The sequence below is a fragment of the Saccopteryx bilineata genome, chromosome 3 (genome assembly GCF_036850765.1).
Source record: "Saccopteryx bilineata isolate mSacBil1 chromosome 3, mSacBil1_pri_phased_curated, whole genome shotgun sequence".
Lineage (NCBI taxonomy): Eukaryota > Metazoa > Chordata > Mammalia > Chiroptera > Emballonuridae > Saccopteryx > Saccopteryx bilineata.
The window spans coordinates 86,526,551-86,550,273 of record NC_089492.1 but is presented as its reverse complement, the minus strand read 5'-3'; the positions used below and the strand labels follow the sequence as shown (position 1 = coordinate 86,550,273).

The 23,723-nt window shown below is 40.3% G+C and overlaps 1 protein-coding gene across 2 annotated transcripts in view; it reads right to left on the bottom strand.

Annotated features, from left to right (window-relative positions):
* BABAM2 (BRISC and BRCA1 A complex member 2) overlaps nucleotides 1-23,723 on the bottom strand; it is a 406,860-nt gene that overhangs the window by 175,179 nt on the left and 207,958 nt on the right. For both annotated transcript variants that reach the window (XM_066266796.1, XM_066266797.1), the window contains exon 7: nucleotides 6,331-6,440. In XM_066266796.1, coding sequence (XP_066122893.1) covers nucleotides 6,331-6,440 — 110 coding nt within the window. The remainder of the gene's footprint in view (nucleotides 1-6,330; nucleotides 6,441-23,723) is intronic.

The following is a 23,723-nucleotide window of genomic DNA, read 5'->3' as shown; positions in this document are numbered from 1 at the left end:
CTCTCCCTGTTTCCAGCTTCAGAAAAATGGAAAAAAAAAAAAAAAAAAATTAAATAAAATCACAAAACACTGAATTTGTTTATTGCTTTAAAAAATCTATTTTATCTGATTTATCTGGATTTAATGTCTATAATCTCATTAAATGTCACCCATAATTCTAAGTGTCACTATTTTAATTGTTGGCTCCCCTACCCTTTCCCCAGGCCCTTTAGCCAAGCAAGTTTCAGTTTCTCCCTCCTTTGTGGATTACAGGCTGTCCACATGTTCTCAGTGTGAGGCACACTGTGGGGTAAGGGGGAGAGAAGGCTTGAGAGGCCACAACAGCAGTAGAGGAGAGGTCACATGAGGTCAAAATTGTATGTACCACCTCCAGGAGTCAGCTGATAAACCATACCTATGAAATAAAGTACCACCTCCACAAACATGACTGGGGTCCCTATGGAAAGCACCACCTCCAGAAACATGACTGGGGTCCCTATGGAAAGCACCACCTCCAGAAACATGACTGGGGTCCCTATGGAAACAAGCCCGCTGGCTAGCCACCAGGGACAGCAATGAGAAACGAGAGTGGGGAGTATTGCCTTTGCAGGCAAAGGACGCAGCAAGTTCAAAGCTTTCTGCCCCACTGGGGAGCCACAGTAGGAGCTGTGGCCGAGCTCAGGCAGGACTCCAGGGCAGGGCCAGCTTGGGACGAGATGAGCTGTGTCTCACCAGCCCTCAGCTGATAGAAACAGAGGCCCGCCCTAAGGAGTTGATCGTCCTCAATGGAACAATATGACAAGAGAGGCACAAACACAGGAGAAGAAAGTGCAGTCTTGTTGGGGAGGCAGGTGGTAGTGGTCAGGAAAAGTTCTGTGGAGGAAGTGTGACTGAGAAGATCAAAGAAGAGAGGCAACTGACAGATCCTACAGGAGAGAAAAATTAATTCAATGTTCTGGTATAAGAAGCAGCCCAAGCAAAGGCATAGAAGTGAAAAAACACAGGTATGTTCACAGGAAATCACCTAAAACCCCACTTTGGCTGAACAAGAGGATACGTACAGAACCCAGAGTGGAGCGGAAAGGTCAGTCAGGGCTGCAGCAGGTAATACTTTGAATGTCAGATTGAGAGGTGTGTAACCCAGTTGGTAATGACGCTGAGCAAGGAAAAAACATTGCATGACTCAAACTTGCTTCAGGAAAACGGTGACAGTTCTAAGCTGGATAAACTGAAATAGGAAGAAGAGTTAAAAGGCCATCAGGAGACATGGCACCTAAAGAACTGATTTAGAAAATGAGAGTAGGAATGACATAAATGAAAGCTATTGTGGAGAGAAAATTTCTAGTACAGAACAACAGGTTGACTAATGCCTTTGAGATGTGGATACCTGGGCATTTCAGAAAATGAGTGACATAAATAAAAACAAGGTTGTGAAGCAGAAACATTAGTTTACTGGAAAAACGATGAATTTGAAGTGTCACCTGAACACACAGACGGACCTAGCTATCAGGTGGCTAGGGCAGATCTGTCGACAGGGGGAAAGGCTGGGATTAGAAGTGGGGATTTGTGGGTCGCCCACAGAGAGGTAAGGCCGCAAAAGAGCACTAGGGATGGAATCAAGGGAAACATAATTTAGCATAATTTAATGGGTTGAAAAAGGAAGTAGAGGCAGCAAAGGAGAGCAGAAAAGGTCTAAGAATTCCAGGTAATGGAGGAAAAAAGATGTATCGTGAAACACATGCTAGGAATACTATCATGACGATCAGATGGGACAGTAAAGTGAAAAGCAGTCTGAACATTTAACAATACTAAACAAATGCACTTTTATTATGGTTGCAGCAGTATATGTTTAATCTCTAGAAAAGCCACATTGCACTGAAGGAGCCATCGAAGTCCTCTCTCCACCAAATCAAATGGAAATGTAATCTCCTTCTCTCCCTTGAACTCTGACAGGACTTAGTAAGTCTCATCTTAGGTGTTTATATAACTCGACGCACTAACTGAGCATCCCCCATGTGCCAAACACTCCAGTGGGAACTTGCATACACATCCCCCCCTTGGTGTAGATGATACTGAAGTGTTTTACAGAAGATGAAATGAGGCTCAAAAAGGTCAAGTATCTGGAGTAAGACTGCCAGCCAGTAAGGGGAGGAACAGAGCGCTTCCGATGCCAAGTCTTACTGTGCCTTTTCTACTAAAGCACGAGTTGGAACTTGTCATAGTTGTTCTTATTTCCCTTACTTTATAATCAGTAAATTAAGGGCACAAGCCATATCTCGTTTATCTTGCTACCTACCAAAGCACATAGCAGAAGGTCTTTTCTCGCTGTGACCAGTCATTGTGTTCTTGTCCCTGAAGGATGAATGCACTTATTTGCCGACAGGCCTCGCTAATAGTAAGCGTTTGTGGCTGGTAAGACTTGAGCACTTCTTTCAAAGGCAGACTGTAGCTCAACAACAAAAAGTTCTAAAAACAAATTCTGTACTTGTGAAAGTTGTCACCTGGTCTGCCTAAGGGGCTATAGTCTTCTTTTTATGCATTGAGTGGGAACAGCACAGGGAGTGATGAGCTGGTTTTCTTCGAACCACTCCCACAGGCCAGCTCCCGCCAAGAACAGGGCCCACACCTTTCAGGGAAGAGCTGCACAGCCCGGTTAGCCTCCAGTGTCACCGCTGGAACTGCCAGCAGTCTGAGGAGGAGGGCAAGGTGGGGTGTGCCTAGTGCCAGCTCTGATGATGTAACCATACAATTCCAGCTTTCCTGCCAGGAAAAAATGGCAACTGCTTTGGAAACTAGATCCTTCCCCTCTCCCCAACAGTGAACCAATGTCAGTTTTGCATAACTGACCACTAGGTTTTGTTTGCATACCTCACTATTTTACAAAAAATAAACAGTAACTCATTCAATGGACTGATTTGGGTCCCTTGGGAAACAAATGTATACCACCCGAAATAAGGGTATTTCATTAATGTGCCTGTGTGAGAGAATAGGAAGTTCTCAGACACGTTTACGTTGCAAGCCTTCTACAGCCAGAGTGAAAGACCAGGAAGCAATGTGCATCCCAACGCCATAAAGCTGTGCAGTCACGTGTCCCAGCGCCGCCACAAACACAGATGGCTATCCCAGGGCCCCGGGGACAGCAGGACTTCTGAAGTGGGTTTGCATTTCAGAGCTTCATAAATTATAATACCCTGGGGAGCTTTCTACCCAATGTCTCTGACAGATGTTCCTTTTCGTGGGGATTTTCAAATTTGAAGACATCTGATATCCATGTCCCCCAGAAATCTTTAGAATGCAACAAATTGATCCTTTCCTACATATAAAGGCAAGAGTCTAAAGTAGCCTTTTTCTATTTCTGAGACTAGTTAATGTGAGCATAATATCGTTGCCCACTGCATGATCAAGACAGATTAGCCCTACTGATATGGGGTATCTCCCAGGCTCGAGGTATCTTCCCATGCCCATGGAGATCAGATGGTGACCTTTACTCGTCAATTTTTACCTAATATCGGAGAAGGCTATTGGTCTCACTTGGGCCTCTGCCTGTCAAATCCACTGCATGGGGCCCAGGACTTCCTCGAAAGAGCCACAGCAGAAGCCAAAAGGAGTACAAGCCTCAGCTAGGGCAGGCATCTGGCATCGGCTTTGGGCGGGTCCACATGGGATGCTTTTCCCATGACTCCTGAAAGAACTCTCCAAGTCTGAGTCTATAATCAATGCTTGGAAAACTAAGAGTTGACAGGGTAGTATGAAACACAGAAAAGAAATGAGAGCTTAACATAATATCTATTATAGGACCAATATCTCCTCCCTCGGTTGTTAATATCTTTCCTATGACCTTTGCCCTACTGAAATGGCATTGCTTCTGTTCTATACTCTGAACTCTGCAAGAGTTAACCAAATATATTAATAACTTTAGCATATATGTAAGCCTTTAGAAAACTCATACCACAATCTGACCACTAACCATTTAACCTTTCTCTAAAACCTCATCTGTACTTCTACTTAAGGATATAAGAACTTTTCATGATTTTTTTTTGTTTGTTTTGTTTTTGGTATTACTAATACAGCTCTACTAAGTGAAATTTTACTAACAAGGAAAAAATATAATAGCTCTCAGTGCAGCACTTTCTAATTTTCTTGTGAGAATTACTAATGGACCGAGAATACTGCCAATCAGGCTTCTAAAGGAATGGGAGACGTGCTCCCTGCCCTTGAGTGTCTTGCAGTTTAGTAAAAGATAGAAAATAAATGCACATCACTAACTAAATCTATGGTGAGCAGATCATAAGAGTGATACAAATTCAGTATTATAAAGGTTAAGGGGAAGGCCAGACTAAGTTATGCTCATGGAAAATGGCTGGTAGAGATGACATCTGAATAAGACCTTACAGAATGTTTAATACTTCAGCATGAAGAGGGCATTAGAGAGGGCATGGTATGTGGAGCTATAAGCTTAAGCAAAAGCATGGAAGCAAGAGAATACAGGTGAATTAAGAAAACATCAAGTGAGAGAGTCTGGGTGAAGGACAGGCCGCAGGAGGGGCAATGAGAAACTGCCTGGGAAAGGTATGTTATGACCAGTTCTCATCAGAAAAGGAAAGGGGAAGAAAACGTAGAAAGCTAGATTTTAGGAAGTCGAAATAATTTTTAAAATATATCCTGCACTAATCATTTTTCACATCACATCTTAGATTTTTAGAGGAAATAATACATTATTAACAAGCTTATTTGCAAATTAGATGCAAGAACTTCAAAGAATAACATGGAGCTGGGAAAACTGTTTCTCAGAGCTGGTAGATTCTTGATTGCAGCTTAACTAACATTTTTATTACCTAGCTAATGGGATTGTCTCATTACTATCTCTTTTCACATCACCAAAAGACTTTCTTAACTCACTACGTACATACTGAGCAGCTACTCTAAAACTAGTAACTGCTCACTTATTAGCCAATTCTCTCTGTCTGCCACACTTGTCCTGCTCATCACTCCCTCACTCATTCTTCTTCTGTCAACTATATCAACACTAATAACGTTCACAGCTAGTACTTGCTATCAAAACAACTACTTGCCTCAAAACAACACTAGGAAGTAGGTATTATTATCCCTATTTTACGGATGAGAATACAAGTTCAAAGATGTTCGACATTTTGCCAACTGGCAAGTGCAGAGCCCAGGTTTAAACCAGATGTGCTCGTTACACAGCCGTACTTGTCACCACTTCACTGTGCTGCCTCCAGCACACTTTGATTTACTGATATGGGTTAGTGTTTTAAATTAAAAATTAAAATATTTGTTGAGCACCGGCTACTGTAAAATTCTATTCTAGGTGCTATCAGAGGTGTATGAATAAAAGGAACATGTCTACAGATTGACGCTCATAATCTTCCATATTTGAGTATAAACAACTATGTCTTATATCAGTGTGTGAGACAGCATGGTTATGATTCATGAGTTAGAGCAACTAAGGTCAGAGGGGGCAAAAATGGCTTCGTAGATGAATGTTGAATGGTGACCACAACTCACAGACAGAAATCAGCCAATCCTGACTATGACTTACAGAGAATTTTAATAATACACTTCAATCAGAGTCTGCAAAAAACTCTCTGCTGATGAAAAATCTATCCTGTCAGAAGTTCCCAAGCAAATCTGGTTACAATCTATTTTCAATGAACTTGAGTTTCCTTTGAAGTAAAATAAGCTACTAACACATTTTAGCCAACAATAAGCACATTGTGAGGCTATTCCTTGTAAATTCATTACCAATAAAGTTATCTGGTTAAAACAAATGTGATCACAAACTACTTATACCATGTAGCCTGAAAGTTGTGTAAAATTATATGGAGCTACTTTGACTCAGACAAATAATTCAAACATGTCATCGTTTTAAGCTATCTGCTTTTAATATTACCTTTACTAACTTCTGAGTAAGTTTTGCTTAATATTTTCAAGAGACTAGGTACATTTTTACAAATAACTGTAATAGTTACAAATACATAAGAAATTGGTTAGGATGTAGTTCATCAGTCCTCTTTAAGTGATAACCATACGTGCCCAGGGAACATTTGGAAAGGGTCATGATTTCGGATTCAGTCTGCCTATTCATCTCTCTGCAAGGTACAGTATTCACATTACAAATTACACAACCAAGACTCACCCAAAGCCTGCAGTGGCAAATACCAACTGCATTTACTCTGCAATCTAAACTCCTAATACTATTCATTCCTAAGAAAATGAAAGTCAATAAAGAAAAATCATTTTAAGAGTTCAAGAGTGGCAAAACAATTAGCAAGATACGTTTGGTTAACAAGAAGCACCAGGCTACAGAAAATGAATGATGCTGACACTTACTGTTCAATTCGGGGTGACAAGTACAGCTTGGGGTACACCTGAGTGGCTTCAGTATCCTCAAAACTGACGGAAAGGAGGGCCACATCTTCTCCAGGGTCTTCATTCACATCCTTAAACAGGAAGTGAAAAACCATGTCATCAGTACCTGCTCTCGTAACATCTTGGTGACGAGCTCACAGTCCACTGTCATTTAGGCTGGAGGTGTGAGTGACCTGGATTTGGATTAGCAGCTCTGTATACCCTTGGCCACATACCTAGTCACTCCCAGACAGTGAAGGCTTCCAACCTTTCTGACCAAAGCCTACAGCAGGGAGGAAAGACCCTCACCCATCTACTGGTCCCCACATTCCAAGAGGGGAAAAGCGACTCTGGTGATAACAGAGAATTAGACAAAAAACACAGTCAACAAATCACAGTAAACATGTTGCTGGCAATATATGTAATGGCTTATAATTTATGTAATATATTTGTAAATGGCTTCTGATTTATAAAAATGATGAGTTATAAATACGATTTATTTCATAAGACAACAGAAAAAACTTAAAATACCCAATAATTTTATTATATCTACCTTCATATATGTTGTAAGTTATTTAATAGCAAAATTTGCCAAGAAACATATCACTTTGAAGTGCACCACCATACAAGCAAACGGCGGGGTTACATATGATCATGGATGAATCATCTATGAACCATAAGACATACATATCTTAAGTCTAGTTATGAGAATATTATAAGACAAAATATCACTGATCCAAATATAGTATGTATTAAGAAACACTGAGATTTTAACTAAACAACCAACAATAAATTAAACTGATTATGATAAAGCTAAACTGTAACTTATAATCAAAAAGCAAAAACAGAAGCAGTCAAATGTCATAATCAATTCAAGCCAACACTGATGACACACCAAAGTGTCTTGAATCAAAACTGTGGGACCTACAACTGTGTGTGTACTTTACAATTATTGCCAAGCACTGAGTATTTGCCAGACTTCTGAACAAAATACTGAATTAGAATAAATTCTAGTAGCATGTGATTTTAATTTGTGAATACTAAATTTTAGCAATGCTTAATAATTTATTTTTGGTGGGTAATGGCTCCAAATCAAATATAAATTTTTTTTAATTTAATAGAATTGCACCTTTCATCCACAGGGACTAGTGAGAACTAACCTATGTTTCTGGATTAGTTCATAAGTCCCAGGAGGGCTCAGCAGCCATCCTATAAGGGTCCCAGCCTAGACTTTAAGAACCACTGCCTGTGAACATTGAGAACCTCAGATATGACGTCCTTCCTTCTGTCTAAAGCTAACCTCACCCCTTCTGTCCTGGCATCCTGGGAACTGTCATCACACTCATCCCACTCAGCATTAACACCGTCAGTCTCCTCGCTCTGCCTTCTATTGTGCCTATAGGATGCACAAGTGTGGCATGTTTACAAAGGGACAAGGACCAGAAGTCTCTCCATCTTAAAAAATAAAAGTAAAATCCCCTGGATTCTCCCTCATTTCTGTCCTCCCCCTCACAGACTGCTTAAAGGAACTGTCTACAGTCTCTGTCTCTACTCCGTCTCTCCCACACTCCCTTAGCCCAGCAGATAAGCCTCCGACCCATCAGGACTGCTCTGACCCAGGGCACCCGCTGAACACAGAAAATGCTTCTCTAGCCTTGTTCTACTCACTCTCTGAACACTGTCTGACCTGGATGATCTCTCTCCTCTGGAAATCCTCTCTTCTCTTCCTCTAAGAAGCTATACTTTCCTGGTCTATCTACTCCACTCCCTGTGGCCACTTCCTCCTCCCTTTTCAATCTTTGTTTCTTAACTTCTCAATTGTTGTTCTGGTTTTACATTATAAAATTTAGGCTTGTTGTAATGAGTTAAATCATACAGAAGTTTATAAAGTAAAAAGCTCTCCTACCATCACTTTTCAAGGTAACCACTATCAACTGTGTGTAGCCTCAAACAGCTCTTTCTATGCTCATAAAAACATACACAAATATACACACGCTTGCATACAAACAGCTCTTTAACATTTCTTCGGGTTTTTCTCCCTAATGGGATATTATACTCATCACTCTACCAGTTGCTTTCTAAATAGCCACATAATACTCCATGGCATGAATTTATTTTTTATTAAATCATTCCCTTAGCCACAGACATTCAGGTTGTTTATAGTTCTTAGCTACTTGATTGAGCTACAGTAAATATCCATATGTAATCCTTTACTGGTGGGAATTATATTTCTTAATAAACTAGAACTGAGCTGGTTGGGTCAAAGGTTATGAACATTTTACCTTTTAAGAGAGTTTAATAGATTATTTTTCTAAAAATTTTAACAGTTCACACTTGGACCCATGGATTTTCATCAGTATGAGAGCCTGCTTCCACCCATCCTGGATAGCTAAGTAACAGTGCTGTTGTCTCTCCTTTCCACTCAGCGCTGGCGATCTGACAGCTGGAAAATGGTGTCTCAATTCAGATTCAGTAAATAGTGTTGAGCAACTTTTCACTTGGCTTACTGTCATTTACATTTCTTCTGTCGGTTTTCCGATCAAATCCATTGCCTGTTTTACTTTCAGGTTCTTAGACTTTTTTGTTACTGCTTGTTTATTAGGTTTATTAGCCCTTGTCTATTCGCATGTTAACATACTTTCTCCTAGTCTAACGTTGACGTTTTACTTTAAGGGATCTTCTGATATCACAGAAAATTTAGATGTCTCTAGAGTTAAATCTGGTCAAAATAACTGAGGTTATTTATTTCCCTAGTTTTTCATCTAACATTGGTACAATTTTATTTTTACATGTACATTTCAATAGCTCTGAAATATATATTTTTAGATGGTACAATAGAAGAAATACGTAAAAGGAAGACCTTAGTATACAGTACCTGGAACATGGAAGCTACTCAGTGTTTGCTGAATGAATAAATTATTGAACAAATTCATGTTAATTCCTAAACTTTATTCTCCACACCTAGTTATTTTCAGGAACCTGCTTTACAAAAGTTTTGTTGTCTCAGTGATGTCTAGAAACTGAGTACTGACTCCTTGCTCCTGCCCCCGTAAAACACCAAGTTCCCTGGAACTAGGGGTTTTGACAAGAGAGCCAAGATTGAGAGTCTGAGTTTACCGATGGCTTTCTCCTCTTTACATATGATAAATTATTCATCTTAGAATATTCTTTTCTGTAAAACAAGGATGAATAATTTTTAAAAATTTTATTTTAAAAACATGGTATTAACAAATACAAACTACATAATTATATGACTCAAACTCATGAAATATCTAAGACTAAGGTTGAAGCTCAGCTTGAAAAAATCATATTTAGAGGGACAAATTCATGTTATGATCTAAATTTAGAAGTAGTCCTTTTTAGAATTAGATTGGTCACCTTAAGAAAGCCAATAAAAAGAAAAACTAACATTGATTTTTCACAAACCTTCCCCCAGTGATTAAGTTTCCTTGTTAAAGGTCAAGGCTCTGACTACAAGTCACAAAACCCTTGTTCAAAAAAACAAAACAAAACAAACAAACAAAAAAAACCCTGCGAAAAACAAAGGCCACCGAAAACCTTTTAATTAGCAGCTTCATTCTATATGCCCATGTATAATTTATAATTATTTCTCTCTCCTACTTTTTAACTTCTCATTTCACTACTATTTCAGTAAAAAACAGAAATGCTTAGGGACAGTCCTCCAAACAAATGGAATGACCCTGGTTTCTATAATCAGCATTTATCACGGCATCCTAAAAAGAGTACATGAAACATTAGTCAATATAAAAATGGTTGTTTCCTGGAGTTCCTTGCACAAACTACTTTAATATGACTTATTCCCCTTGGAGTGGCATGAGTTTTCCTCGAATTGGTATTTGATTCCTAATGGATACCTAAGTTTGACTTTGAGTGCTTAAATAAGCCAGAGTTCCAAAAATACAACCCGCACGGTGCTGTTTCCAGTGTCTGCAACTCTAACAGGCTTGTGCATGTGTTCCTTCCCATCTGGGAAATTATAAAAGAAGCTCTTGTACCATGGTTCTTAGAAGCTAACATTACAGATGATTATTGTAACCACTAATGGCAGCATTTGGAAAACAGGAGGTGGTTACATTGGAGTAGGGGACACTTAAAAATGTACAAATGTACATTTTCAGGACTTTCTATCTGCACCATTTGAAAATGCAGCAGGCTAACATGGAGGAGAAGATGCCGAATCTGCTGAAGCTGAAAAAGAATATTGCCTACTACCTTTATAAAGTGTACTGACATACATATAGCCAGGCTATACTGGCCTTGATATATTGCAGAGATTTAACAGTGGATTTGGCTCAACACTTGACTATAGCAGAAAGGGGTTCTTATGCCTTAAAGTGAATAATAATTATAATAGATGGTAAGTTCCACGCAGGCTGGGAGCTTTTGCTGTTCGTTTTTGTATCCCCAGTGTCTGGGACATGGTACATAGCAAATGCAGGAATGACTATAAGAACAATAAATGATGGAAGTTAAATAAAAAGTCTTTCAATTAGGAAAATTCCCAATATTTATCTCTCTAGTCCTTCAATCTATGACTACTTAAGGTTTTATTAAAGCAAACTCAAATCTAAACCATATATAAGCAAATGACACACCTACTAATAAGAGTTACCATTTTGGTTGGGTCATGGTGGTTTATTTATATACCTATTCTCAATTGGGACTCTTTTAAATATCAAAAGTGTGCAGAAAAAAACCAATAATTAACCTTGGAAATAAAAGTAAACACAAGTACAGTTCCTCACAGTTTATCATTAGGCTGTGCCCCTTTGATATGTTAATTTTCCAAGCAAAGACAACAGCCATTAAACTAGCCCCTATATGTTGAGTGTCAATATAGGTACAAACTACCAATTAAATAATTGCTGAGAGACACTAGCTGAACCGTAAATATTACAAACCACGAGTCACAAAGGAGGACTATAAAAAAAGCCACATATTTCTCAATTCAAAAAGGCTTACAACAAAGCTATAACCATTACTAGCAAAAACAGTTTATAGACAGAAGAATTATAAAGAAGCTATTATAAATGTCAAAAAACAAGAAATAACCATTTTGAGTTACATTTAAAATGGAATTAAACTAGACCCAGGATTACTCATGATTTCTAGGGTGACTAAAAATTAGGTCTGGTAAGCACCTCATTATAGAAAAGCTCTGAATTTTTTAAAAGCTGTAAGCAAATTAAAAATTTCCAAAACAGAATTTTTAAAAAAATTATACTAAGTGCAGTTTTTACTTATGAGGTCCCAGTAGTCTAATAATAGAGATTCATCATCAAACCATATAAACTTAATTTTTTCAAGAGAACAAGACTCTCATGGTGCTACCTTTCATTCATGCATTTAACAAAGTAAGTAAAATATATGGTATTTTACAAATGTTACGGAGAAAAAAGGTAAGCAAGGAATGAGGATAAAGAGTGAGGAAGGAATGGAAGTTAAAGAGGGTCTCCAAACGGCCTTACGGTAACCACAGTAGTGGTCTCTCACTACTTAAGACAGGAAAATGAGGATTAAAAAAATCCTTGACTCACTGTGTTATATATCAATAAATGCAGCCCCAGTCAAAATTTGAGTTTGGATTCTATTGGCATTAAGACATGTTGATAAATATCCTACAAATGGAATTAAATCTAAGCATTTAGAAATACTGAAGAAAAAGGAAAATTATGCGTATAAAACAGGACCTTGGTCTCACTGCTAGAGTGTCTGCCCAATAATGACACTGGTCATTTCGGAAATCAGGTCATTTCCTCTTCACTGAAGTGCTGGGAAATTTACAAGTGCCAGGGAAAGCAGTATAGTCAGGAAGCAAAGCAAATGCAAGAGCGAGGAAGTTGAGCCCAACAGCTGAGGAAGAGCAATAGAGGAGACTGGAGTCTGGCTCTCCTGCCCCATGATGTGGCTGCTCCCAACCCCCATGAAGCAGGGAGGGTGCAGTCCTAAACAGGGGTCCTGAGGCCTTAGGTACAGCCTATCTCTGCCACAAACTGAGTTCTCACTAAACATTCCTTCAATGTTTTGATATCTTTTATAAAGATAGCATTTAAGAGTTACTTCTGATTTGGTTCTCTCAAATGGAAGTGGAAGTAAAAAGATTCTCCTTGCTTAGTCCAGACAAATTGGGTCACTTCCCATGTATTTTACTAGATCTTGACTAAACATGTTTACACTTTCCATTTTCCTTAATCAAGAAGCTCTTTCTCTCCTTTTCTTAATTGGTGTGGTTTTAAATTTCTTTAACAGTAACTGTAAATTCACTTGTTCCATTAAAACTGCTATGAGATCTACGTCCATCCTTGGTAGTTTTCACCATATTTCTTCATGGATTCCCCAAGCCGTTTAAGCAGTATATAGTTTATATGCCAAACAGACTGTGGATTTCTTGAGAGCAGAGTAAAGGTCTTATATTTCCTATTATGTCAAATAATAAGGCATTTACTCAATAGTCACTTCACCTAGTGCTTTACCTCATATAATCACTGTAACAACCTTATGTGGTGGGTACTATTATTATACATTCAGGGTTGAAGAAACTGAGGCTGAAAGAAATTAAATGGTGAAGATGAGTTTTGAACCCATGTATGTTGACTCAGAACATGGACTCCTGACCATGAATGCTATACTCCCCTAGCATACTGCTGGGCACAAAGAAAAGATTCAGTATCAATGCTCAGAGAAAGATATAAAAAAACTTAGAAACCCACAATGCAAAAAAGATAGCAGAGATGTGCTGTACATTTACTTTTTTTCCATCAGTGTCTAAATCCTGTATGCTTCAAGAGACCATGAGCAACTCAAGAAACCATTTCCTCTTTACCCAAAATAGACTCTCTCACCAGCACCAGACACATAATAAGCATTCAAAACAAACAGAAGTATATGCTTTATGTGTCTTAATATTTACTTTTAGAAACTATGGAGGAAAAAATTAAAATTCTTAAGTGTATACAGTCTAGAAGCTATAAAGGTCACTATGCCAAATAAAATGCATTCATTTGACATCTTTATATGGACTCAGTCAAGGAAGTATTCTCCTAGCACACTGATGAGGACTGTGGGGTTCTAACCCATAAATCAACCTTCCTTCAACTATATGGTTAGGCACATTCTATGATTAACTAACTATACTCAGTGCAAACACAAGAGCTGATTGTCAGGTCAGGAAAGGATAACTGCAATGTTCTTGAAATAGCTAGGGTGACTCCAGGATACCAGGATGGAGCTGTTGTCACCTACCCATGTTTTCCAAAAGCAACATCTTGAGTTCATTACTACTAGATGTCATGATACAGTATGGTGTTAGGGTTGTTTTAAATTTATATCTTGCTTATTATTGTCATACACAAAGACCACTTCATTGCTCTTGTTTATGCTGGAATCTGCTTGTGAAGCTGTCCTTACCCTAATATGCTGGTTATAGCTTCTGTTTATAAAGCTAAATTGAAACACATGTTGTGCAAATAAACTCTGGGGGAGGAGGAATCCTGGCTCTTTTAAAATAATGGTGATCAAGATTTTGCTGGTCAAGTACTGTCCCGTTAGTTATTATGCCTAACAGACAGAGCCTGGAGAACCACCAACTTTCTTTGAATAGTCACAGCATCTACTTTAAAAGGTGTGTGAAGCCTGACCTGTGGTGGCGCAGTGGATGGAGTGTCTACCTGGAGCACTGAGATCGCCGGTTCAAAACCCTGCATTTGTCTGGTCAAGGCACATGTGGGAGTTGATGCTTCCGGCTCCTCCTTCCTTTCTCTCTCTCCCTTTCTCTTTCTCTCTCTCTCTCTCACTTTCACTCTGTCTCCTCTCTAAAAAAAATGAATAAAAAAAATTTAAAAATAAAAAATGTGTATGAAATGTTGCCTTTTCTCTAGGAGGCCGGGGAGGGGGTGGGGCAGCCTCGGTGGTACAGCCCGGGTCCTCACTGGAAGCAAATGACGTTCTCTTGTTTCCACCACCTTCGGTGAGTTTTTAGAGAAACATCGGTGAGTTTTTAGAGAAAGAATGTGAATTGTGAGGTTTCCTCTGTTGCCCTAACATTATGGTCTTAATGAGTCCATTAAGAAGCTGAGCTTAGTTAAATAAGTATGTGCCTGGCCTGTGGTGGGACAGTAGATAGAGCATCTACCCAGAATGCTGAGGTCACTGGTTCAAAACCCTGGGCTTACCCAGTCAAGGCACATATGGGAAACAACTACTATGAGTTGATGCTTCCCACTCCCCTTTCTCTCTCTCTCTCTTTCTCCTCTCCCTAAATTCAATAAATAAAATCATAAAATAAGCATCCATTTCTGCAACTATTTCACAAATCGTATCAAACCACATCTTCAGACATCTTAGTTGTGATTTTAAGCACATGCTATATACTGATACAAACCTTGTGTCAGACTTTTATCAAGAGTCCAACAAAACAGGTTAAAATGATTAAGTTTTATTTGAGCTCATACGGAACAAATATGAACACTATTTACCACATCTTCACTATATCTCCATAACTTAAAGAAAAGGTAAATAAAGCTTTTACATAGTTTATATAGCCGGTTGTAATGGAAAAATATAGGTCTAAATGGTAGTTGATACAGTGGACATTGTGATAGTCTAATCCTCACTGCTAGCCACCACTATTAGTCCCCACCGCTAGTCCCCATGGCTAGGCCCCCCGCGCCCATGCTAGTCCCCACCACTAGCACCCCCCCCTTAGTCCCCACCACGAGGCCACCCCTGCTAGTGCCCACGGCTAGCCCCACCACCACGCTAGTGCCCACGGCTAGCCCCCCACCACGCTAGTGCCCACCACTAGCCCCCGCCAGTGCTAGGCCCCACCACTAGCCCCCCCCCACTAGTCCCTACCGCTAGGCCCCAGCACTAGCCCCCCCCAGTGCTAGGCCCCACCACTAGCCCCCCCCAGTGCTAGGCCCCACCACTAGCCCCTCCCCCACTATTCCCTCCCCCTCTAGGCCCCACCACTAACCCCCCCTCACTCGTCCCCCACAGCTAGGCCCCACCACTAGCCCTTCGCTAGTCCCCACCACTAGCCCCCCCCAGTGCTAGGCCCCACCACTAGCCCCTCCCCCACTATCCCCCCCCCGCTAGGCCCCACCACTAACCCCCCCTCACTCGTCCCCCACAGCTAGGCCCCACCACTAGCCCTTCGCTAGTCCCCACCACTAGCCCCCCCCAGTGCTAGGCCCCACCACTAGCCCCTCCCCCACTATTCCCCCCCCGCTAGGCCCCACCACTAACCCCCCCTCACTCATCCCCCACAGCTAGGCTCCACCACTAACCCCCCCTCACTCATCCCCCACAGCTAGGCCCCACCACTAACCCACCCTCACTCATCCCCCACAGCTAGGCTCCACCACTAGCCACCCCCCGCTAGCCCCCACTGCTAAGCCCCATGGCTAGCCCTCCCCCCGCTAGGCCCTACCACTAGCCCCCCATCCTGTTAGTCCCCATCGCTAGCACTCCGCCCCCACTAGTCCCCACGCGGCTAGTCCTCACCGCTAGCACCACCACCACCACCCCCCCACTAGTGCCCACCACTAGGCCCCAATCCTTACAGCTCCTGGCCGAGCTGCCTGTTCCTACCCCGGGGAACAGCTGATAGGTCCCAAGAGAGGCTGGTTTTCTTCCTCAAGATTTGTGAACTGAAAGCCAAGTATAGGCCAGTCCCTCTGTAGAGAAAGGAAACTGTCAGCAGCCATATCTCCCACACGTGGAAAAGGCTAGGCTGTGATGTTAGAGAAGAAAGCCAACAGGCCGAGAGAAGGAGAGAAGAGGCGAGTCCTGGCACCATGCACACCCTCAGTCCCCGGGCTCCTGGTCCAACTGTGTCCTGCTCCGGCTGTGGTTTGGCTCTTCAACCTGCTCCCAGCTCTGCAAAGCTAATAAATTGCCCATATGCGTAAGTTGGTTTGAAGTGGTTTTCCTTCACTTACAACCAACATTTTTTCTTGTAAATTATTAAATTAATATTGATGAAAGCCACAGCAAATCAAAATCTGCAGAATTCCGTGCTAAAGACAGACTTTCATCCCTGGGTTATTTGAATACTTGATACTTGTTATACGCTACCTACTGCCAGGCCCTAGTCAGAACCCAGAAAGGGCTTTTAGATGAGCCTGCACACATGGCGGGGGTGGGCTCCGCGACAGGAATCTGCAGCAGCTCCAGGCTCTGGTTGCAGCTAGCTATTGCCCTGGACTCACTGCCTCTCACCCTGGTGGGCTCAAACAGCATTGGCAACCCGTCCTGGGCCTTAGATGGAACACCGTGCACTCCCTGCCCTATAGCCCCACTAAACTTCACGCAGTGAACGAAGAGGTAGCACAGCTAGCTACCAATGTTAAAAGCAGAAAAACCCACAGCAGCATGTCAAGTGAATACATGAACTGTTTTGCAAGTTCATAATGCAACTTAAAAACTACACCAAAATGGCGATCTCCTGGCTATAGAAATAATTTTTTTTGCAAAGCACCTACATGTTTTTGGTTTTTCCATATGATACACTAAGTATGGGCCTGAGGGAAAGCAACAGGTCTGTGTAGCTTGGCAAGTGTATGTGGAAGTGCTGAGCATAGAACCAGGCATGCAGAAAGGGCTCAATAAATGTTAATTTCACTTCTCTTACCCTTCCAGACTCTTGGTCTGACACCATTTCTATAACCATGCTGTTCTTCCTACTATTAAAGCTCCACCCTATCCTTCCTCTCCAGGTTACTTTGCATTATGGGTTATAGAGAGTCTTCCCAGGTGGTTGTGTGTGTGAGGCAGAAGGAAAAGGCACCTTAGAAGCAATAACACCTTTGCACCTACCCATTCACCAGCAAGTCACTTGGCTCAAACTGCCTGGTGCCCATAGCAACTAGGCAATTGGCTAGTTCCAAGTTATTTCTAGCCACCTGGCACCACATCCTCATTAACTAGCGACAGTCACAAACTGCAGGTGTTAAAACAGAGAATGGACCTACTAGAGACTCTCTCCTTTAAGTAATCAGGGACCTTTGCTTTGCATATTTGAAGTTATCTGCAACACCTAAGGGGGCAGCTAGAAGCTCTGGAAAAACTAGAGGCTTGGAACCGTAGCCCTCTGGAATTGGCTGGAGGGATGGTTCCCGTGTAGAAAATGAGCTCTGAGAAGCAGAGTGAACACTGCATCTTTCTCCCAGCCCCAAAAGCCCTCCCCTGTCTGCAGTGGCCTGGTATTCTAGCCCCTTCAAGGTATCTTTCCAACCTGGTTTTTCCACTACCCTGGCTGACACACCCTGACGGCAGCAGGTGCCCGCACTCCATCCTGTCACTCTATCATGTCTACTCTACCACTCAGTCCTGATTGCCTTCTTCGGGCCCTGTCCCCCAAACCCATAACTCACAATTCTACATATTCTTTAAGGTCCTAATCAGATACCAGGCCCTTTCACAAGGGCCCTTGATCTCGCCCTCTGATATAATGGTTTCTCCTCTGAAATCCTCCTGGTCTTTAGCTACACCCTTTATATGGTAACATGTCATTGTTTGTTTCTTTTGTGTTTTGAGGTTATTTACACATATGCTCTTATCATTTATCTGACTGAGTTCCTTAAGAGTGTTTAACTCATTTTTGTATTCCCAGTGCCCAGTATGGTGCCTACCACAAAAATAGACACCCAATAAATATTTGATGAACAATGTATGAATATCCATATAAAAGACTGACTATATATGCTTGCCATTAAACTACTGATCCAAAAACAGTTCCACAAGCAGCCTTTCTGAGTAGAAACAACAGAGTCCTATGTAGATTTGTAACCTGACTTTCCAATATAAATCAGTGTAAATTTGGGCAGAACAAGCCATTATCCTTTTAGGTTCGGATCATCCCTTCAAATAAAAGGAAAACTAAAGTTCAAACACCTAACTGAGAGATCAAACCTTAACTACAGAAAGGCAAGAGCAATTATTTTTGTGCCATTTCTAATAAATTTCCAAATGGCACATCATGTCTTATCACTAAGTCTTCCTACCCATTAATGGCTTACCTACCATGTGCAAGACAGTTTGATAAACACAATAAGGAAAAAACATTGGAAGAATCAGTGTCCCAACTCAAAAAGACAGATGTAAACACATGGAGAAATTATTTTCTTCTCTTCGATAAGAGATCCTGTAAGAAAGTACATGATTAATCGCCAAAAGCCCTCTAAGAAAAGAGCAGAAACTCATCAGTTGTTTCTGTGTATTGAGAATGAATTCATCAGACTCTTTCCTGGCATTAGGTTTTTACAAGAGACGTGATAAAGGAAGCAGGACAGTAATGGGTATCCCAAGAAGAAAAATGCAAAACTCTAAAAGTGGTGAAGATGGGGAAAGAGGGTTTGGCTTTCCCAGTCTGCATGATGTTAACCACCAAGCTTTGGATGTTTGTCAGTGAAGACAGTACTATCCCTTCCATATTCCAGGCTATCTAGTACAGAATGCATAGAGACAGAGGACCAATAACAGATTAGAAATGCAGGTGTGACAGAACATTTGTGACCAGTAAGCAGGCAGCTGAAGCCTGAATAAACACAGCCTTGCCACTGAGATCAACAGCAGCAGCTTCACCCGGGGCATAGATACTTAACGTGATTTGTATGCATATTAACGTTTCAGAAGCACTGAAAGTTGCAGAATGGTACTTAAGGAAAAGAAAATGAATTCAAAGATAAAGAGAGTCCTGAAAAGCAGTGGACTGAGATATCCATCCTGTGATTAGATAGGAGGAGAACACAGATGAACTGTGATGTTTCCATTGAGTGAGGAAAGTACAAGGTGTCTCAGACAAAGTTGATTATGTAAAAATAAGTTATCTATGGCATATTCCGAAACAGAGGAAGCAGTCATGGTAGAAGCTGAAAAGTACAATAAGTAACTTCTCAAATATTCTTGTAACTGGCCACATCAGTATACTATGGAGAAGCCAGAGAAAGGGGGCAGGTAGGGAGAGTTGGCATTGCTAAGACTATTCCCGTTTGGGTCAATGATATTGGTGGAAATGTGCCTTAGTTATAATGGCACGTATGAGGTTAAATGAAATCAGAGACTGTAAAGGTAAAAAGGAAACCTTACAGATCTGGTTCCATGGTTGTTACTCTGTGTTTTAAGGAGAACTAGGGACCATATGTACCTTAACAGTATGCGTCTTGCAAGCAGCTACTATTCTGTTTTGTATACTGGGCATTGGGAGAAAGATTTTGTTTGTATAAAGGTTTCCCAGCACATTAAAAATAAAGTTTGTAACCAATGATTCTAACACCCACACTTCACAGGTTTACAGATGGAAAGACTGGGATAAGGGAAGTGATTTGTCTAATGTGTATCGCTAATTAGTCACAGGGCTAAAACCAAAACCCATGACTGCTGATTCCTGCATCAATGCCTGTTTTCACGACATCATTCTGCTATATCCAAATCTGCTTTGAAAACTCTTTGTCACTTACTAAATGAGGTCTGTGTGAATTAAAAAAGAAATGTAAGATCCAAAGTGGGGGGGAGTTATAAAAAGTAGGAAGAGCCATATGAGAAAGAACATATTGTATTAAAAGCTCCAAAAATGAAACACTATAAATGTTGGACTTAGCATAACTACCGAGTGGGTGGCTTTGTTATTTAGAACGTTACTAAATATAGAAGCGCTGACAACCAGAGTTAGAAGAATTATAAATTGAGTTAGACTTTACCATTGACTTAAGTTAGTGAATAAGTCTTTAATTTCTAAACTAATAACAGGTTTAAGATAGACCAATTGACGAACATTTGCAATTTTGTTCTTATGAACAGAAAATATGACATTTCACGATGCATAAATAATGATAAAAGTATTAAAGCCTCCAGCAAAAAAAAAATAAAAAATATGAGGATAGTATAAGGAGCTGCTGGGACAACTTCAAATATACCAATAGTTGCATCATGGGGGTGCAGGAAGAAGAAGAGAGAAAGCAAGAAACTGAAAACCTATTTGAAAACAAATGACAGAGAACTTCCCTAACCTGGTCAAGAAAATAATCATACAAGTCTAGGAAGCACAGAGTCTCAAACAAGATGAACTCAGAGATCCATACCAAGATACATTATAATTAAAATGCCCAAGGTTAAATACAAGAAGAGAATCTTAAAAGCAGCAAGAGAAAAACAGGCAGTTACCTACAAAGGACCTCCTATAATATTGCCAGTTGATTTCTCAACAGAAATTTTGCAGACTAGAAGGGAGTGGCAAGAAATATTCAAAGTGATGAAACGTAAGGACCTACAACCAAGATTACTATACCCATCATTTAGAATTGAAGGATAGATAAAGATCTTCCCAGATAAGAAAGAGCTAAAAGAGTTCATCATCACCAAACCAGTATTACATGAAACATTGAAGGGTTTTCTTCAAGAAGAAGAAGAAAAGGTTAAAAAAATATGAACAATAAAATAGTAATAATTATATATCTACCAATAATTGAATCTAAAAAAACAAAATAAACAAATAAGCAGAACAGAAACAGACTCACAGAGAGAGAGAACATTTTGATATTACCAGACAGGAGGGGGCTTGTGCGGGACAGGTGAAAAGGTGAAGGGATCAGGAAGTACAAACTGGTTCTTACAGAACAGTCAAGGGGATGTAAAGTACAGTAGGGAATATAGTCAATAATATCCTAATAACTATAGATGGTATCTAATAGGTGTGATATTTATTGGGATGGTCACTTAGTTATGTAATGTCTAATCACTGTGGTGTACATCTGAAACTAATATAATCATGTATATCAAGTATAATTAAAAAATAAAAATGATTTAAAAATGAAAAAAAAAAGTACTGACACCTCCTCGCAAGTTGTAAATCTCGAGGGAAGCTATTAACAGCTTAACATGTCAAGTTCATGGAATATGGATTCAACTTACTAAAATAAATTTATACTAAATAAGCATGAAAGAATGTAATTAAGATAGCAAAGTAGCTTGAGTCCTTTAGCTTCTTGGGTTTCTTGGGTCTATTACTGAATCAAATATTGATATTTGTACAAGAAAACCTGTATAACAATCTAAAACAGGTTTCGCAAAACTACAGTGTGTCTGTAAAGTCATGGTGCACTTTTGACCGGTCACAGGAAAGCAACAAAAGACGATAGAAATGTGAAATCTGCACCAAATAAAAGGAAAACTCTCCCAGTTTCATAACTATTCAGTGCAGTTCGATGTGGGCTCACACACAGATTTTTTAGGGCTCCTTAGGTAGCTATCCTGTATAGCCTCTACAGACTCGTCACTGACTGATGGCCTACCAGAACAGGGTTTCTCCACCAAACTGCTGGTTTCCTTCAACTGCTTATCCCACCGAATAATGTTATTCCTATGTGGTGGCGCTTCATTATAAATGCACCGATATTCACGTTGCACTTTGGTTATGGATTCGAATTTAGCGAGCCACAGAACACACTGAACTTTCCTCTGTACCATCCACATCTCAACTGGCATGGCCATAAGCCGCTCCGCTATATACACGGTATTACGTCATTATCTGCGCATGCACACATGCTGCCACATCATCCTACAGAAACTGGGAGGGTTTTCCTTTTATTTGGTGCAGATTTCACATTTCTATCATCTTTTGTTGCTTTCCTGTGACCGGTCAAAAGTGCACCATGACTTTACAGACACACTGTATATTAGAAAAACAATTTTTAAAAACAATTGCAACAGCAAAAAACCTTCCCAATGCCTCCACAAACTAAAGCAGGCCTTTCCCCCCAGATAAACCATATCTGCACCCAAGATTATCTACACAGCCTAGGCAACCTATGTTGTAGATTTTTTAAAATTTCTTCTGTCTTCAGTTACTTCTACTTTTCTTCCATACTGAGTATACCTTTGGGGGATGACCTTGGGATTCAATCATTCACTGATTCCACAAACATGTAATAACGCCCCACTATGTGCCAGACACCACCTAGAAGACACTAGAGACACACGCTCCCAAATCCTTCACAGTCAAGTAAGAAAAATAAACAAGTAAACTGACCATTAGTTTAGGTTAAAATGTAATGATTAGGTTAGAATAAAGGGTGTTATAAGGGAGAGGTGCATGTATGACAGGACAAAGGAGGAGTACTAAAGAGAAGACAAAACTGGTTGTCACATATGCCTTTTCAAAGAGAAAATGGTTTTAGTTGTGACAAATTCAAGCACTCTGAAGCACAGAAGGAGGAGAGACCAGCACAGGGAAAGACAACAAAGTATAGAGGAACACGACACATTCGTAGCTCTGTCAGGAAGGCAGAAACAGTGGATATTAGTGTGGAATGAAAAAGATGAAGCCGGACAAGTTTAAGGGCCCAATCATAAACAACCCAGGTGTACTTAAGCTAAGGAGCTTGTTTTATTTTTAAAACAATGCAAAAAGGAATTATAAATAGGGCAATGACATGATCAGATTGTTTTAGAAAGAGTCCTAATAGCTTGCTTGGAAAGGATGGATTGAATGACAACAAGGCTGAATGTAGGTTGGAGGAGGGAGGTCTACAGCCCAGAGCAGAGTGAGAAGGATGTCCCACAGAAAGGCAACTTGGTGTCAAGTGTCAGAGCCCAAGCAGAGTGAGGAGGGGCAGCAGCAACAATAGGACATTGGTTACAAATAAGAGGATGGATACAATACATATATCAATATATTGTATATTACAATATATTATAATAATATATTTAAAATAATGGGAACCAGATTTATCACCTTCAAAAAAGAAAGTTACAACATATAAAAAAAAGAAAAATAGAACAAACTCAGCGTACTGAGTTGGGATTGGATGTACCAGTATGAACATGGTTGTTCAATATACACAGACATAGAAACAATACTGAGCATCAAAATAAACAATGACAGTAACTGACTGTCATCCATTAAATAACATAGGAAATCATGAGTCCATACCCCTACAAATAAACTTAAAGACTGATGAAAAACAGGATATTTATATAGTTTCAAAGGACTTCCCCACAAAATACCAATTACAAAAGGGAAAAATAGTGACTTTCTAGTGGATAGCTTTAAACAGGTGATCAAGGTAAACACAAGCAGTAATGAGTCAAACAGGCTGTGCTACTTAAGGAAAGGCGATGAGAAGAAGACAGCTTCTCTTCTGTGACACTCCTGCTGCAGATGTGTGAACAAGACCCGGTCATGACAGCATATCAGACAAACTGAGAGACACTTTATAAATACAACTGTTGATGCCGGAGTCAAGATTTGATGTCTAAAGTCAAACCTAGGTTAGTAGTGTTTCTTATCACTAACTAATTCATAAAGCTTATTTCTGTCTGGGTGCTTCATATCACACCTAAATTTGTATCAACAA